The 17,581-nt window shown below is 54.4% G+C and overlaps 8 protein-coding genes across 8 annotated transcripts; 6 read left to right on the top strand and 2 right to left on the bottom strand.

The window, feature by feature from the left end:
• Positions 1–99: 99 nt before the first annotated feature.
• J4E85_011708 (uncharacterized protein) lies at positions 100–880 on the bottom strand (the record flags this gene model as incomplete). The annotated part of the gene is made up of 2 exons (XM_051475909.1): positions 100–755; positions 805–880. 2 exons carry the CDS (start codon positions 878–880, stop codon positions 100–102), a joined length of 732 nt encoding a protein of 243 aa, XP_051320290.1.
• Positions 881–1,165: 285 nt separating this feature from the next.
• Positions 1,166–4,544, top strand: J4E85_011707 (uncharacterized protein; the record flags this gene model as incomplete). Its single annotated transcript, XM_051475908.1, has 3 exons — positions 1,166–1,329; positions 1,378–4,167; positions 4,226–4,544. 3 exons carry the CDS (start codon positions 1,166–1,168, stop codon positions 4,542–4,544), a joined length of 3,273 nt encoding a protein of 1,090 aa, XP_051320289.1.
• A 908-nt stretch (positions 4,545–5,452) lies between these two features.
• J4E85_011706 (uncharacterized protein) lies at positions 5,453–6,346 on the top strand (the record flags this gene model as incomplete). Its single annotated transcript, XM_051475907.1, has 1 exon — positions 5,453–6,346. One exon carries the CDS (start codon positions 5,453–5,455, stop codon positions 6,344–6,346), a length of 894 nt encoding a protein of 297 aa, XP_051320288.1.
• A 1,061-nt stretch (positions 6,347–7,407) lies between these two features.
• J4E85_011705 (uncharacterized protein) lies at positions 7,408–8,672 on the top strand (the record flags this gene model as incomplete). The annotated part of the gene is made up of 3 exons (XM_051475906.1): positions 7,408–7,701; positions 7,891–8,433; positions 8,505–8,672. The coding sequence occupies 3 exons, from the start codon at positions 7,408–7,410 to the stop codon at positions 8,670–8,672; spliced, it is 1,005 nt and encodes a 334-aa protein (XP_051320287.1).
• Positions 8,673–8,760: 88 nt separating this feature from the next.
• J4E85_011704 (uncharacterized protein) lies at positions 8,761–9,591 on the bottom strand (the record flags this gene model as incomplete). Its single annotated transcript, XM_051475905.1, has 2 exons — positions 8,761–9,452; positions 9,507–9,591. 2 exons carry the CDS (start codon positions 9,589–9,591, stop codon positions 8,761–8,763), a joined length of 777 nt encoding a protein of 258 aa, XP_051320286.1.
• A 599-nt stretch (positions 9,592–10,190) lies between these two features.
• Positions 10,191–11,429, top strand: J4E85_011703 (uncharacterized protein; the record flags this gene model as incomplete). Its single annotated transcript, XM_051475904.1, has 1 exon — positions 10,191–11,429. One exon carries the CDS (start codon positions 10,191–10,193, stop codon positions 11,427–11,429), a length of 1,239 nt encoding a protein of 412 aa, XP_051320285.1.
• Positions 11,430–11,739: 310 nt separating this feature from the next.
• Positions 11,740–12,874, top strand: J4E85_011702 (uncharacterized protein; the record flags this gene model as incomplete). Its single annotated transcript, XM_051475903.1, has 2 exons — positions 11,740–12,844; positions 12,867–12,874. The coding sequence occupies 2 exons, from the start codon at positions 11,740–11,742 to the stop codon at positions 12,872–12,874; spliced, it is 1,113 nt and encodes a 370-aa protein (XP_051320284.1).
• Positions 12,875–15,634: 2,760 nt separating this feature from the next.
• J4E85_011701 (uncharacterized protein) lies at positions 15,635–17,132 on the top strand (the record flags this gene model as incomplete). The annotated part of the gene is made up of 2 exons (XM_051475902.1): positions 15,635–16,144; positions 16,194–17,132. The coding sequence occupies 2 exons, from the start codon at positions 15,635–15,637 to the stop codon at positions 17,130–17,132; spliced, it is 1,449 nt and encodes a 482-aa protein (XP_051320283.1).
• Positions 17,133–17,581: the final 449 nt, after the last annotated feature.

Below are 17,581 nucleotides of genomic sequence, written 5' to 3'. Positions count from 1 at the left end.
TGCTACATATTGCATTTACACTTGACAACATCGTCCACGCAGCTAAAGTAGCAGACGACCTCAATCCTTCTAATCCACAGCCTCAATCCCAACCCCCATCTACATCTCCACCCTCGGCCCATTCGCCGGCGCACCCGAACTCGCATCAGGTATCCTCCCAGCCGTCTGCTCAAGCGGCTCCTTCCTCCTCGGCCTCTTCAAATCCTCCTCCGTAACCCCATTCAACCCCACCTTCGTAATCCCCATAACGGGCGCATCCCCCTTCCTCACAAACTCATACAGCCCCGGCAACTTATTCCCCGCCAACCTAAACGCATCCTTGACAACCTGCTCATGCAAATCCCCCTGAATCTCAAAGATGATCTTGCTCACCGCCACCCTCGCAGTCCAGCGATCGAAACTGCCTTTTCCTTTGCCCATGCGCACGTCGTTGCCAGAGGTGTACACGCCGATGTTGGCGGCGATGCGCATGTAGAGCCGGAATTTCATGCCGCGCAAGCGTTTGCGGATGGTTTCTTCGGCGATGCGGAGTTGTTGGGCGGAGATGCGGCGGTCGTGGTCGCGCATTCGTAGGCCGTAGTCGCCCCAGACGACGGTTGTGCCGCGCATGCTGCCGCCCGTGGGGACGCGGCAGCGCCCTTTTCGTGATTTGCGGGATTCGCCGGCTTTGGGGGCGAGGTAGTTGAGAGTGGGACGGGTTGTGGAGAAGAGGCGGGTGGTGGGTTGGGGTTTAGATAGGCATGTTTGTTGGAGGACTGGGGGTTTGTTAGTATAGCTGTCGGAGGTGGGAATTGGGGATCGTACGTTTGGGTCTTGAAGCAGAGAGATTCAGTCGCCCGAATTGAGCCAGCAGGCTCTGTGATATCCTTGGTGGCGGCATGGCGTTGTGATGTTGGACCCGCACCAGGCCAATCGTTCTGTAACTTTGGTGTCGAAGTTCTGATGCCAAGACATGTCTGTGGCTGCTGTGGCGCACGCGGGGGTGTGGCGTCCATGCGCCTGCCTAATTGCCTAATGACCGCGCGAAGTCGCGTCGTGCACGTCAATGGCGCCTGTTGTCCATCAACCCACCCAAACCCCATTTTCCCCCATTGTTTGGCTCAACACTTGTCAGCGAACGCGTCACACTGTTACAATCTGATTACACGCGTTTTTCATCGTCAAGATGCCTGCCGACATTCGCAGCTTCTTTGGCGGCGGGCCCCCGAAGGCAAGCCAGGGATCGCAGAAGAAAGATGAGCCTGCAACGAAGAAGGCCGCGCCTAAGAAGAAGGGTCGCACAAGTCGTGTTGTAGAGGACTCTGACGACGATGATGAGGAAGAGGCGAAGTAAGTACACAATTTCTGCTTGGTGACGTCAAACCTGACAGTGTGCAGGCCGAAGAAAGCGACACCCAAGAAGCCTGCTGCGAAGAAGGTCAAGCGTGAACCGACACCAGAACCCGTACTCGAAGAGACCACCACATCCGACTTCTTTGCTAGTTCGAATAAGCCCAAGCGAACGGAGCCTGTGAAGAAGAAAGCGGCGGATGCACCTGCTGCGACACCGAAGAAGGCACCTGCGAAGGCCAACGGAAAAGCGTCGAAGGCGGCTACCCCAGCTTCCAATGCTAAAGCATCTGGCCGTGCGAAGAAACCCGTCACATCCTATGCCGAGCGGGATGACGAGGACGAGTTCCCGGACGACGACCTGGAGGACGCAGACGATATCTTCGAGGCCAACATCAAGGGCAAGGGCAAGGACGACTACAAGGAAGCCTCGGAAAGCGATGACGATGTACCTGTGAAGCTGCCACATCGCGGAACACCAAAGGCTCCAGCCAAGCAACAAAAGGCGATCAAGGACGAAGACGACTTCGATCCAGAAGACGAAGACATCGACATGAAGGACATCGACGCAGAAGACGACTTTGTGGAGCCCGACGAGGATGAGCAGGCACTGAAGAGCAAGCCAAAGAAGACATCGACTGCAGGCAAGAAGCGAAAGTCACCCATATCTGACGACGAAGAGGAAGAGGAGGAGAAGCCCAAGAAAGGACGACCGAAGAAGGCCACAACGACGACACCGAAATCGCCAGCGAAAAAGAAGGCCAAGAAGGAAGAGGTTGAGGATAGTGCGGATATCCAGGCCATCTACGACAGCATCCCTACAGTGCGCGCGCCCACTCCACCACCCAAAGACGACAATGCCAAGTTCAACTGGCAGGCGAATGCAGGTCGTGGGGAAGCTGCACCACTCGGAGGCGGATCTAGTGAGATGCCATCAGGCTCAGAGACATGTCTTGCAGGCCTCACATTCGTCTTCACCGGAGTGCTGCAGAAGTGGGGTCGCACTGAAGCTCAAGAGCTGGTGAAACGGCACGGTGGAAAGGTCACTGGCGCTCCAAGCAAGAAGACCAACTATGTTGTGCTAGGCACAGATGCCGGCCCGAGCAAACTGCGGAAGATTCAAGAGATGGAAATCAAGACGATCGACGAAGATGGCCTGACGGTGCTTATCGAGAAGCTGACTGCGGCTGGCAACAAGGGCGACAGCAAGGCACAGGCCGAGCACGCTGAGAAGCAACGCAAGGAGGAGGAAAAAATCAAGAAGCAAGCTGCAGAGCTTGAGCAAGAGGAGAAGAAGCGTCAGAAAGAGCTGTCGGCAGCAGCGAAAGCTTCCGGTAGCAAGACAGCCTCTGCCGTCACAGCAGCTGCTCAGAGTGCAGGCCCGGCCGTAGACTCCCGTTTGTGGACTACCAAGTATGCGCCCACATCACTCAACCAGATTTGCGGCAACAAGGCGACGGTTGAGAGGATCCAGCGCTGGTTGCAGATGTTCCCAAAGAACATCAAGACTGGCTTCAAGTTGGCTGGCAAAGACGGTAGCGGAAACTTCCGTGCCATCATGCTACATGGCCCACCGGGTATTGGCAAGACTACCGCAGCGCATCTCGTCGCCAAGCTGGAGGGATACGATATCGTGGAGAGAAACGCCAGTGATACCCGAAGTAAGAAGCTCATCGAGGACGGTCTACGTGGTGTCCTCAGCACCAACTCACTCCACGGCTACTTTGCTGGCGACGGAAAGAAGGTTGAGGCAGCTAAGAAGAAGCTCGTTCTGATCATGGACGAAGTCGACGGTATGTCCGCGGGTGATCGTGGTGGTGTCGGTGCGCTCGCAGCGGTTTGCAAGAAGACTGAGGTTCCCATGATCCTCATCTGCAACGACAGAAAGCTGCCAAAGATGAAGCCGTTCGACTACGTCACATTCGATCTGCCTTTCCGACGGCCCACTGTCGACCAAGTACGATCACGCATCATGACCATCGCATACCGAGAAGGCCTGAAGATGCCTGCGCCAGTTGTCAATGCACTCATTGAGGGCAGCCACGCCGATATCCGCCAGGTTGTCAACATGATTTCCACAGCCAAACTCGACCAAACAGCCATGGATTTCGACAAGGGCAAGACGATGTCCAAGAGCTGGGAGAAGCATGTTATCTTGAAGCCATGGGACATCACGCAGAAGATTCTCGGTGGCGGCATGTTTGCCTCGAGCAGCAAAGCCACACTCAACGAGAAGATTGAGCTCTACTTCAACGACCACGAATTCAGTCCGTTGATGCTGCAGGAGAACTACCTCGGCACAAACCCGATGCAGTCCTTGAACTACTCTGGCAAAGAAAAGAACCTGAAGAATCTGGAGTTGGCGTCACTAGCAGCCGACAGTATCAGCGATGGTGATCTTGTTGATCGCATGATTCACGGCTCTCAGCAGCAGTGGAGTTTGATGCCTACACACGCGGTCTTCAGTTTCGTCAGGCCTGCAAGCTATGTTGCTGGTAGCACTGCTGGAAACCAGACACGCTTTACATCATGGCTGGGAAAGAATAGTTCTACGAACAAGCTGAGTCGAATGATCAAGGAGATTCAAGCTCACATGAGGTTGCGGTCTTCCGGTGATCGACACGAGGTTCGCCAGCAGTATGTCCCACTTCTCTGGACGGACCTGGTGCAGAAGCTACAGAAAGAAGGCAAGGACGCTGTCCCACAGGTCATCGAGCTGATGGACAGCTACTACCTCACCAAAGACGACTTCGACGCAATCATGGAACTCGGCGTCGGACCTATGGACCAAGAGAAAGTCAAGATCGACTCACAAACCAAATCCACCTTTACACGACTGTAAGTCCCCCCTCATCTCACTATCACCCCCTTACACTACTAACACCCACCGCAACAGCTACAACCAACAATCCCACCCCCTCCCCTTCATGAAAGCCTCCTCCGTCGCCCAACCCAAGAAACAAGCCAAAGAGAAGCCCGATCTCGAAGAAGCGATCGACGAATCTGACGACGGCGAGGTTGTGGAGGAAGTCAAGGATGAAGAGGAGGATGTGGATTTGTCAAAGGATAAATACGTTAAGCAGCCGAAGAAGAAGGCGGCGCCGAAGAAGGGGGGTAAGAAGAAGAAGGATGAGGTGGACGACGAGGATGAGGAGGAAGTTAAGCCCAAGGGTAAGGGTAAGACGAAGGCTGCGCCGAAGGGAAAGAAGAAGTGAGGTGGGGGTGTTTTTTGGAGAGGGGGCGGAGGGAGGATGGGTCTGGGTTTGTTGTGAGGTGTGTATGATATGGTCAGGTTTATCGGGGGCGGACAAGTTGGCAGGACTGAGCACAGTACTTCAAGGCGTATCTACAGAGCGAGTCTAGTTAGTTGGCATATTTTGAAACGATATAGTCACAATGGAAGTAATATATACGTATGCTGTTGGCCATGAAGTGCTGCTCACACTGCACGGCCTGTAGCGTGAAGGGCAACTGGGTGAACCTTAGAAGGTGGAATGATGTGACGCTTGCTCGGCTGGGTAAAGTGCAGGCCCCGCCATTCCGGGTGGGTGGGGGAGGAGGAGGGGAGGTGGTGGAAGTTATCTCTCTTCTTGTGCGCGCTCGTCTTGTGATAAACCGATTCAACTACGCTGGGTGGTAGTTTGGAGTGAAGGTCAGTTGTGTGAGGGTGTGATAGGCGCTTGCTCGGCTGGGTAAAGTACCGCGCCCCGCCATTCTGCCCTGCATGCATTTGCGTGCGGTCGACGTCAACGATGCATTTGGCGCCAGTGCCAGCGCAAAGCCGATTCAAGCTTTGTCGCATTGTCTTTGCCCTTGACCCTCTTAATCGCGGCCACTGCCGGTTTTACTTTCTTTTCGCATACCCACTCTCTACCCGCTTCCACGACCGTCTGATCTTTTCGAGATTGTACAAAATACCCCGCAGCACAACGCGCGATAGTTGTTTGACGTCTGCGAGACGGTCATCAACCCAATAATCGCGTGCGTCACTAGTCTTGGTATCCGGGCTTGGAAGTTGGGCAATTCCAACCTTGGGGTCTGACAGTCAGCCTGGTCCCCGCTTGCAGTTCCCCACTCTTCTGCCCATCACACCTGCGATCAGCGCTGCACTCACGCCTCAGCCATGGAGAACAACCTGAGCGCCGCCCGAGCATCCCGGCGCTACCTCGACGAGCGCCTGCGCAACGACTGGGAGTATCCTGACGTGCCTGCCATCTGGTCAGCCTCGGACGAAGAAGTCCGCGACGCTGCCGACTTTCGCGAGCGCTATTACGGCGAGTCGGAATCTGGAGACTCGGATCAAGAAGACGAAGGTGTCGGCCCGTACAGGTTCGACAACCCAGAGAGCATCGGCGATGCGGTAGCGAGCACGAGAGAGGCGCGCAGAAGGCGCCGTCGAGAGAGGCTGGAGCGCGAGATGAAAGAGAACGAAGGGCTGAGAATCTGGGTCGAGCGACGAGACGTGTGGACGGGCGCAGCGAGCGTGAAGAAGTACGGCACGAACCGACAAAGACAGGCCAACCGCCCGTCTTCTGCAGCAGGCTACTCGTCCGAAGGGCACGCCGTCACACCCACCGGCTCGGAATCGCACTCCATCACCAGCGCCACGCCCGACACCTTCGACCTCGTCCCCGTCGCGCCGCGTCTTCTCGAGGACAACCCGATCCGCGCCTCCATCACCCCCAAAGCATACCGCGACATCTTCCAGAAGATCGTCGTCTCGTCGCGCACGCCCTCAGTCCCCATCAACCTCGCGGACATGACCAAGGCGCTGGTACAAGGCTGGAAGGACTCGGATGAGTGGCCTCCAAGGGTAGCTGCGGTTGACCCTCTTGCCGGTAAGAAGCGCACTATTACCGGTACTCCATCCAACGGCCATCATGGAGGTTTCATAGCCCGACACCCCCATCTGGAGAAGAGTGTAGACGGCATGAAGCGGATCCTGCATCTCAACGGGCACCACGAACATGGGCACGAACAGGACAAGGAGCATGAGCAGGCTGGGAAAGAGGGCTGAAGCATAGTCGCGGATGAGTCAGTGCTTGTCCTTCACAACGCTGATGCATAGACCATGCAGGAAATACCCTCTTCCACGCTTACCGCGGTACCAACGACGCTCTGCCTACGCCAGTGGACCGCACGAACCTGCTGCGTGCTTCACTATCCTGGCGCGCCCCGACGATCGATGCGAACAAGGGCAATTTCTGGTCGACGGGGTAGGGGTTGTATGCACGCGCGCAGTCTCTGACGAGACATGAGCACGTCGAGGGTCTAGATTGGAGTATGCCGACCTCGGCATCAACATTCACAGTCGCGCATTACGCGATCGAACACAGCGCTGGTGGAGTTGAGTTACAACAGGCGCAGATCACTGCTGAGAAGGGTGCTCGCATATATCTCGGCGATTGATTTTGATCAGATTGATTGATAAGATAATTTTTCCATGATACCCCCACATAATCCCAGCTTGTTACTACACAATATCCACCGAGATCGCCTGACTTTGCCTGATGTACGAAAGTAGCGGTCGTACATACTAGAAGTGCGTATGCTTGCACGGATCTGCATGCGTATATTTCGGCCGATAGTGTAACGTCGGTCTGTCGGCCGCTGGCGCGAGGCGACTGCAGTCACTTTACGCCTTGTGCGGGGCTGGCATGCGACGCTTAGTGGACAGTGGCCTTGCGTAGCCTTACGTAGCCTTGACAGCAGCCACAGCCTAAAGCCATATCGCCTTGCAGCGCTTTATCAGCTCCGCTCTTTCGGACTCCTCGGTCGCCGTAGACCGCAAGTGGATACACCATGGAGGTGAGACCGTTGGGTAGGGCGGGCAGTCGGTAGCCCGCTGTACTGCAGCGTGATGATCCTCATACAAGGTACAAGTGACGGGGTGTATTCGTCCGCAAGCGCATAAGTTGTTTGCGATAGCCAGCTCTTTTCTGCCGGTAGTTCTTTCGCCTTGCTCTTTTCCCTCTCTCTCTGCTTGATAGATCGATCATTTTATCAAGACTCTTCTTCTTCTTCTTCTTCCATACCAACCAACCTACCACATCTTCTTAACCTTGGAAGCAAGCGACCATGCCAGGCACACTCCAAACACCCCAACCCAATGCCTTCCCCCCCGGTCGCCGCGGAGTCTACCTCCTCACGCACCCCCGCTCAGCGTCCAATCTCTTCCAAACCATGATGTCCAAGCAGCCCGGCTACCAGAACTCTGGCTACAAGCTCTTCGACGGCGGCTTTGCTACGCTGATGAATCTTGAGAAGGGGCCGCTGAGCGAATGGCCTGAGGAGGAGAGGAACGGGTTGTATGAGACGTTTAAAACGGCGTTTGGCAGCTTGGAGGACGAGTTGGAGGATTGCGCGAAGAATGTAAGTAGGGAAGGAAGAGATGAAGTCGAGATGTGGGGTTTAAAGTTATAAGGACAAGGCAAGGCTGCGCCACAACCGCACATGCGCCCGTCGTGATCCGCCCACAAGATGACGTGCTCGGGCTGGCCCGTCTCACTCCTCACTATCACAATCCCTATCTTCAAAACCCAACTAACAAACATCCAACAGAACAAACAAGCCTTCGTAAAAGAACACACAATCTTCCTTTCAGGCCCCGACCGCCTCTTCTCCACCGTCTACCCCAACGACACCCCCCCAGCCCTAACCATCCACCCACGCAATGCCTCTCCCTCCTCCTCCTCCCCTCACACCCACACAAACCCCACGTCAGTCCCCGACACCCTCCTCCTCACCCTCCAACCCATCTTCCAAATCCGGCATCCGATCCTAATGTTCCCGTCTATGCTGCGCGCGCAGAAAGATTCCTTCCCAGACATGTTCACCAAACCCCGTTCGTTGTACACATGCACAACCTACACCCTAAAATACACCCGCGCGTTGTATGAATGGTACGCGGAGCGGGAGGCCACCTCAGGCATCGTCCCCCGCATCATCGACGCCGACGACATCATGAACAACCCGCTTGCCGTCCGCCAGTTGTGCCTCCAATGTGGCCTCGACCCCGAGGCCGTGCAGTACGAGTGGGAGGAGAAGAAAATCGAGGATAATCCGCTCATGGCGCGGTTTTTGAGTACGATTAATGCGAGTAAGGTAAGTCGCGGCTGTACGGAATGCTTGTGAGATGTGAGATATATACTGACTTCGTTCTTCTATTTCTGCAGGGGATTAAACCGGGACTCGCGGCACGGGGCAGGAAATTGGAGGATGAGAAGAAGAAGTGGGCGGAGGAGTGGAATGAGGAGTTTGCGGATGATTTGGAGGATTTTGTAAAGAAGGCGATGGCGGATTATGAGTTTTTGTGGGAGAGGAGGGTTACGGGGGAAGAGTGAAGTTGGGAAGGAATGTTGGGCGGCGTCTTGGGGCCCTGGTATCAGAGGAAGTAGTAATGACATTTCGTCTCTTCGAGTATGTCGACAATCATGGAAGCTTCACACCAGAGAACTCAGCGCAAATCTCCAGCAGCTTGTCCTGAGCCTTCTCATCCTCTGTTGCCTTATGGGGTGTGCCTTGTCGCTTGTTCGGATGGAAATAGCACCCGCTCATTTTGGCCTTCTCTTCCTCTCCCTCAGCAAGCATAACGTAACTTTCGACCGCCGCATCAACGCTGCCTGGCGCCGAACTTCCACCCATCTTGGTAGCCACCCAGCCAGGATCCAATGCATTGCTCTTCACGTCAGGCCATCTGCGGGCGAAAGCTTTGGCAAGCAAGACATTGTGAAGCTTGCTCGCGCAGTAGGCAGCATTCGCGCTGTATTGGCCTTCGCCGCGTTTCTGCCAAAGGACGTCGTCCAAAGTAGGAGAACCTGACTGATGCATCTCGGAAGAGAGAAATACCAAGCGCTTGGGACGGGTGATGAGTGCAGTAAGCACATATGGCGCTACAGTGTTGACGGCCGCCAGGGCAGGAATCCCCTCGCTTGTCTTGCGGAATGGGCCTTGATAAAGTCCGGCGTTGTGAATCACGCAGTCGAACGCTCCCAGCTTATTGACTTCGTTTGCCATGTTCTTGGTCTCTGCAAGGCTGGACAAGTCGCCCGTCACGACTGTGTCAGCCCCAGGACAAGCTGTCGTGGCGTCCTTTGCACGTTGAGCGTTACGCGCGTGCAGAACTGCATCGCATCAGCGCCTGGGTGATGTTTAAGACGGGCATCTTAGATACATACCAACAGAATGTCCATCTGCGACGAGACGTTTGGCGACGGCGGATCCGAGACCGTCGGAAGAGCCTGTGATAAGAATGCGCGCCATCGTGTGGGGTGTTTCTAGGTGGTCTAGCGTTCGCAGGCTTGGACAGAATCTTGAAACCCGTGGGCGTGGGGAAGAGGCGTGAGCTTGATAGAAAGTGGCTATTGCTACGGCCGTTATGGCGTCGTTACGTCATGCCACTACAAAAACGGTGGATACGACGCGCTCGCACTCACAGCTCGGAAGTTACGAACTCCCGTGCCTCTCAGAGTGGACATGGCGGGGGAGGGCGAGTTGGCCCCGGCGAAACGCACCAACCCAACCGCCCGCCCGTCTCACGCCAGGCAGCACTCCTCCATCGACACTATTGGAGCACGACAATATACCTTAATTCATCCCATGTCGGTGCGGCGCATTAGCCAGTGCTTATTTGCGATAAGCTCGTCGACTAGGTGCGCCTCGTAGCGATGTCTGTGCCAAAGAGCTCGGGTTTGACGCATCTCGGGCCAGATTGATCTCGGGTCAGGCGTGCCTCAGCGCACGAAGGCTGAGCTTTGGACGCCTTGGATGCAAGAGCATCACAACTTCAAGGTATATAAGTAACGTGTGTCGCGTCCATCGATATGTCTCAACACATCATCGCCAAACGACTCATCAGAACCATGTCTCTCGCAACAGCTCCCCAACTCAAAGTTCTTGTCAACGGTGCTGGCATTGCAGGATCAAATTTCGCCTACTGGCTCGCCAGAACAGGTCTGAATGCCTCCATCACCGTTTTAGAACGCTCGCCATTCCCTCGGCCCACCGGCCAGTCCATCGAGATCCGTGGTCCAGCCATCTCCATTGTCGAGAAGATGGGCCTCTTGCCAAGCGTTCTTGCACGCAACACCACGGAGGAGGGCACACGCCTGATCAACGCACAAAGCAAGATTATCGCCGAGTTCGGAAAAGGCGGCTTCACATCCGAGTATGAGATCCTGCGATCCGATCTATGTGGCCTATTCCTGGATGCGTCAAAGAGTATGAAGAATGTGAAATACGTGTACGGCGACTATGTCACAGCGGTACAACAAACAGACCAGTCGGTGGACGTGACCTTCGACAGTGGAGCAAAAGACAAGTTCGACCTCATTGTTGGCGCAGACGGCTCAGCGTCACGAACACGCTCCCTTATCCTGGATGAAGAGACGCTCAAGGGAAGTTACAACTTCATCGGGCAATACGTCGCGTACTTCAGCATTCCCCGCCAGGAATCCGACACGAAGCACTGGTATTGGTACAACGCACCAAAAGGCCGAGGCTTGATGACGCGACCGCATCGCAACGGCAAGACGATTGGGTGTTACGTCATCATCACAACGCCAGCACACGGACACTACGATCCCCTCGTCGAAGCAGCGATGGAAGGCGGTCCCGAGAAGCAGAAAGAAATCCTTCATACGTATCTCGACGATGCGGGGTGGCAGGCTGAGCGCATCCTCGCCGGCATGGACGCATGCGACGACTTCTATATGAGCCGCTCAGCATACGTCAAGCTTCCTACATGGACAAACAATCGTGCTGTTCTTCTTGGCGATGCAGCCCACGCCACATTCGGTGTTGGCACTACCCTCGCTGTCGAGGGCGCATACTTCCTCGCAGGCGAACTCGGCAAGATAAAGTCCACCGACGATATCCCAGCTGCGCTCAAGCGCTACGAAGAGACGTACCGCAAGGTCCAAGGTCAAGGTGCAGACTTGCCGCCTGGCTTCCCTCAGTTCGCTTTCCCTCAGACTGCCTGGGCAATCAGGCTACGCGACGCACTCGCCTGGACATTCTGCAAGACGAAAGCGTATAAGTTGTTGCCGGAGGACAAGCCGGATGATTCGAAGCTGCCGCCTTACGAATGGGTCGCTGTGTGAGTAGGGGGCTCTCACGTGTTTCTTTGCTTCACAACAACGATACCAAATGCGATCGCTCTATTATCGCCGTCCTTCTCTCTATTTTATATGCGCTGATTAGCAGACACAAATACACCACTGTAACTACTCATATACTCACAGCCTACTTCGCTGTCTCTTCCATGATTCTTTGCGATATAAAGGACTCCCTGCGCTGTCTCGATATGAGCAACGCACTCTACCACAACGCTTTGTTACTGCATCATCCTTCGTTTGTTCTTTATAGCATCTCCATAGTCAGGATTCTTAGCGAATCTAGCCTCTGCTCACGATGACTCTCACCGATCCGTTTCCTGAAACACATGCGTTGATCGCACTACTGCCAGAGACGAGTCACAGCCTAGAGATGCCTCTACTGTACCTGTCGACCCGCCAGACAGAGTGGCCCATCTACCAGTCTCTACATCGCAACATCTACCCAATATGCTTTCTCTTCGTCTTTCTTCTTCGCTACACCCGCGTTCTTGTTAGTCTATACGGCACCTATAGATACCGACCTACACCTATACCGCTCAACCCCACATACCACATCAACGATGTCACAGTCATCATACCCACCACAGACCTCATGTCCGTAACACTGCATCACGTCGTCCGGTCCATACTCAACCAACGTGTACCAAAGCTCATCATCGCAACCGCCGGCACACAAGCCGCAGAACAGTTTCGCTCTTTCCGAGCTCTATTCCCAGAGAGCAAGGTCGTGGTGGCCCATCGCGTCAAGGCCTCCCGCCGGGAACAAACAGCACAGGCACTCAAGCAAGTCGAAACGCGCCTCGTCATTCTCCAGGACGATCACACATACTGGCCCCAATCCCCGCGCTTCATCGCTTCCGTGATCGCACCTTTCGAAGACACCAAAGTCGGAGCTGTGAGCGCTGACCTGCAAGCTCGGCACCGCGGACACCCCTTCTCCTGGCCCGGATTCTGGAACTTCATGGGCATGACCTACCTGATGCGCCGTTCCTACGAGTACCGCGGCACCTACGGCATCGACCGCGGCTTGTCCACATTACCAGGCCGTTTCGGCGTCTTCCGCACCGAAATCTACTCCTCGCCCGAGTTCCTCAACGGATACCTAAACTCGTACATGCCGTTCAAAACCGAGCCTCTAAACTCCGACGACGACAAATTCCACACCCGCTGGCTGATTGAACATGACTGGAAAATGGGTCTGCAAGCTGGTCCCGATAGCGTCATGACGACGGAACTGGGCGAGTGGCCCAAGTTCATGAGTCAAGTACTCCGCTGGACGCGAACGACTTGGCGCAATAACCCCGCGCAGTTGATGGGTAGGCTGACGTGGGTGCGTCATCCCTTTATGAGCTGGAGTCTGCTCATGTGGTTCTTCCGTCAGTCTCTCACGCAGGAGATGTGTATGTACATAACCCTTCGTAGTTCCCTGAAGCAGTACGGAAAGTCTGAGTACTTCCCTCTCAGCGCATCCGCGCTCACGATCTGGATCCTGTCGTTCAAGTTTGTCAAGATTCTAGAACACTTCCGCAAACATCCTGGCGATATCGTGTATTTCCCCGCGTATCTTTTGTTTGGTCATTTGCATGCGTTTGTTAAGATTTACGCGTTGCTTACTTGCATGAATGCTTCTTGGACGACGGCGGAGATAGTGAATGGGAATTTGGGGAAAGGGAAGACGGAGGATGTGGTAGCGAAAGATCAATGCCGGGAACCGGCTTCGAAGCGCGTGGCTTTGGATGTACCTCCGGATGTTCAGGATAGGCCAAAGCGGCCGGCTATGTTTGTGCGCAGGTCCCGGTATTATTCTCAAGCGCCAGGAGTGGGTGGATGGTTGGGTTGATGACGTTTGGGACTCTCCAACGTAGATTATAGTCGTGAGGATCTAGGGGTTTCAGCCGTGTGAAGACTGCTTTGCATCCTCGATTGAAGACTTTCAGGCGCGTGGTTCGTATCAATTGTTTGATAGGGTATATCATTTATCTATAATCAAGCATACATTGGACAGTATCAGCCCAAATTATCGGTCCAAGACGCTTTCTGAGTGCCTCGCGGGTCGTAGCTGAATCTATAGTACAAATATGCTGTCACAGCATTGAGGACAAGAAAAAACACGCCGGCTCCCTTTTCCATGCGCTTTCTGTCTCGTTCGTTATCGAGTGCTCGAACAACTTTGGTAGCCGACGATGTAAATTTCAGGCAGATCCCAGTCCAGGCAACGACCATCAGGGAAGTGAAGACGTCGTGCCACACAATCTCAAGACTCCCACGCTCAATGACTGGAGCGATGAAGTACGGGAAGAGCGGCAGAGCAATAAGTAGAATCAACAGGAAGCCTGGCAGGATGACTTGCTGAAACTGATCTCGCTCGACAACCTGATCTCGTTTGAGAACGCTGTAGAGATATACTGGCACGCAGAACGCTGCACCAAGTATGGGTACTACCAGACCACTCCAACGCAAGGTACTTTCTTCAGGTCGTCCGAATGCATCTCTTGTAGCTGCAGAGGCGAAGTATAGGGTGAATGCTACGGATGCAGCAATAGAGATGTAAGAAAGACTGTCGGCCCCTGACGAGCGTATAGGGTCTTCCTTTTCGCCGGATTTAATCACATCGTCGATCTTTGGCCGGTGCCAAGTTACTAGGAGTTCGATGGTCAGGAAAGAGGCCAGATATACACTTGCAAACGCTTTCGTCCATGGAATCCCGCTATAGCCGTAGAGTTTAACGACCTGTGAAAGGGTCCAAGCAAAAACCACAAGACGAACATATCGATTCCTCAAAAGATCAGCGAGATCTCCTTTCCGAGAAGGATCGCTGAACTCGTCTTGGAAGCGAAACCTGAGCAGTCGTATTCGCGCAGTACGTATGCGAGCTACCCAGGGGTCTTGGGTCTGATGAATCGGCGGATTCAAAAGACAGTACAGGAAACGCCATATGATCAGGCCAGAATCGATAGCGCACATGATGGGTGAACTGCGTAGCTCAAGATTGACGTCGGCATCCACACCACATACAGCCCCAGCTGGTTGTCCCATGGAGTTTACAGCGAAGGCAGCGAGACCCCAAAACGCGGAGGCCCAAGTTACAGTTTGCGGCGACTCCGTCACTTTGCACGAATCGTCAGTCGAGACAACACTTTCAGTTCATCCAACTTACTGATCAATCAACACGGAAGTCGTTTGCAGGGACGGGGCTAGAACAGGGCGTAAAACAAACACACGATGAATTGTATACGAGGAAGAAGTATCGCTCGAGAATACCGTTTCCAAAAACGTCTGGGAACATCATCTCCTAAGACTAATGCACTTAACTCTAGATTCTAGGACAGATGCTCCGCTAATGCAAACAAGATGCGTGCTGAAGACAATCAGCCGCATTAGCTCTCAGCCCCCATAGAAGTCAAGATCTAGATCCAGGGCGGAACAGGAACGAGTACAGCCGACAAAAAGCAATCCACGTGGAACAACTAAATCATTGGCTGCATGCTATGATTCGCCGACTGGACTCGCAGTTGTGCGTTCGCGACACCGCATCTCAACGAACCTTACCTTGCATGGCCTTGTGATGGGCCTGTTATCGTGATGGGCCACCCCGCCACCTTTTGCAGCCCGCGGAATCAAGGTTGTTTGAGCTACGCAGGATAGAGCTGAGTACACCAAAATTTGGCAGAGTGATCTGTAGACCTATGCGATAACGTCTGCCACCTAAATCTCTTTGGTGGAGCGATCCTGCGGCCGCGACTGTTGTACGTAGGTGGACGCTCTGTGGAAGGCTTGTGAGCAACAGCCTGACTGTGCACAGCAGCAGCACTACCACCACGCTTCTTTGTTGTTCTTGGCTGCAATTGACGTTATGCCTTGCGCTTGCTGGTGTCCAGCTTTCATGATATTTGTCTCCTTACGGGACCCGACATGTCGGCTAAATCCGTGCTCAATCTCTTCGGCGCAAGGGAATCGTGGGGTACTAGTCCTCCGCATGTCTGATACGAAGTGTATATAGTAGCATCGATCGGAGGAAACAGAATAATATAGGACGCGCAAATCACCACACGATATCGATGAAATTTGCGCCGGATGCAGATTGAACGATACGATGAACAGCCTGTTTAAGCCCCACATCTCAACCGCAATGCATACTTCAGTAAGATGCTCTCCGCTGTCTTGCTCATTTCATCATCGCTGAAAGCATCATGTATTCTGTATTGTCGCATCTTGTGGCCCTTGCGGCCATATCGCATGTCACTTCGGCAGTCTCTCTGGAAAGTCGCCAAGCGCAGCAAAAAGTCACCATCGACCTGACGAAGACATACCAGACGATCGACGGCTTCGGTTTCTCAGGCGCATTCCAGCGCGCAAACCTCATCGTCAATCTCCAGCAGCCCAAACAGCGCGAGGTTCTCGATCTACTCTTCAACACGACTACCGGCGCTGGCTTCTCAATCGTGCGCAACGGTATTGGCTCAACACCTAATAGCAACAGCGACTTCATGAACACGATACTTCCTAAATGCCCAAGCACACCGGTTGAAGTCACTACTAACTACAGCGGGTACGTCTGGGATGCTAAGGATAGCGGACAGTTGTTTCTCAGCCAGAGAGCACAAGAGTATGGCGTAAATACCTTCTACGCGAATGCATGGAGTGCGCCTGGATGCATGAAGACAAACAACCAGGACACCAACGGCGGCCAGCTCTGTGGTGTACGTGCATCCCCGAGGTTCCCTCATCGCGTCCGCTAACCTGCCCCAGGTCTCTGGTACCAATTGCCGCTCTGGAGATTGGAAACAAGCCTACGCGAACTACCTCGTTGCATACATCAACTTCTACGCATCAGCCGGCGTCAAAGTCACACACCTCGGCTTCCTCAACGAGCCCGACTTATCCACCTCGTACGCCTCAATGCAATCATCCGGCACCCAAGCCGCCGAGTTCATCAAAGTCCTTCGCCCCACACTCGACCGTGCGAACCTGACTTCCGTGGGCATAAACTGCTGCGAAGCCACAGGCTGGAACGTCGCAACCCAACACGCGCAGCAGATCGCCTCTGCCGGCGCCGAAAGCCTCGTCTACGCCATCACCTCGCACGAGTATACTTCGCGCATCAGCGGCACCATGCGCACCGCTGCACGCGTCTGGCAAACCGAGTACTCAGACCTGAGCGGCGGTTGGAGCACAGCCTGGTATTCCAACGGCGGCGCTGGTGATGGCTTCACCTGGGCGAACACGGTCTTCAACAGTATCGTAAACTCCAATCTGTCCGCGTACATCTTCTGGGAAGGCGTCCAGGACCGCGCTACGAATAATAATAACAACGAGAAGCTTATTCTGGTTGACGGCCAGAACTACCAGGTTAGCAAGCGGCTCTGGGCTTTCGCGCAGTTTCGCGTCGTTAGGCCGGGTGCTGTGAGGGTGGGGGCGAGTGGTGGGGCGAATGTCAAGGCTGGTGCTTTTGTTAATGGGGATGGGAGTGTTGCGGTTGTGGTTATTAATTCTGCGGCGGGTGCGCAGAGTGTGGGTGTTGCGCTGGCTGGGTATCCGGATGTGAGGGCGTGGTACACCGATAATACTCACGATATGAGTGTTGCGACTGTAACCGTGGGAAGTGACGGGACTGCGAGCGCGAGTGTGCCTGGTAGAGCGATGATGAGCTTTCTGTTCAAGAAGGCTGCGAATGCGACGATGTCGTAAGTTGGGTAGTGGATGTGGAGAGAGCATTGGCGGTTCGCGGGGTGGGCGCGCTAGGCGCTGAAGCCCCACCGCGTGAAGGCGCCACTCCCGCGTGACATGAGCTGAGGTCACATCTTCAACTTCGAACAAACATTACGATATCCTTCGCCTATCATCGAATGCCATGCTTCGTGACTGTCCCGTGGAGTTCGTGAGGCCCCTCCAATACGAGGCGGCATGCTCACGAGGCGCTGAATGAAGCCAAACCGCTTTCTTGACCCCGCTCACAGCTCGGTCCTTCTCCCCCAAGAAATCGCATCACGCGTTATCGCATCGTATTCGGACAGCAACATGGCTATCTTACGATGCAGATCGGATTTTGTGAGAGAGTTAAAGCAGTCACCGCCATAACGGCCAAGGCTCGGTCCGCGAGAAGCCTACATTTCTCCGGTGGTAGTCCGCAATGGGGA

This window comes from Alternaria conjuncta, assembly GCF_024043145.1.
Source record: "Alternaria conjuncta strain BMP 0040 chromosome Unknown scaffold_42, whole genome shotgun sequence".
NCBI classification, from domain to species: domain Eukaryota; kingdom Fungi; phylum Ascomycota; class Dothideomycetes; order Pleosporales; family Pleosporaceae; genus Alternaria; species Alternaria conjuncta.
The sequence above is the reverse complement of the archived record's forward strand: the minus strand, read 5'-3'. Positions and strand labels throughout refer to the sequence as shown.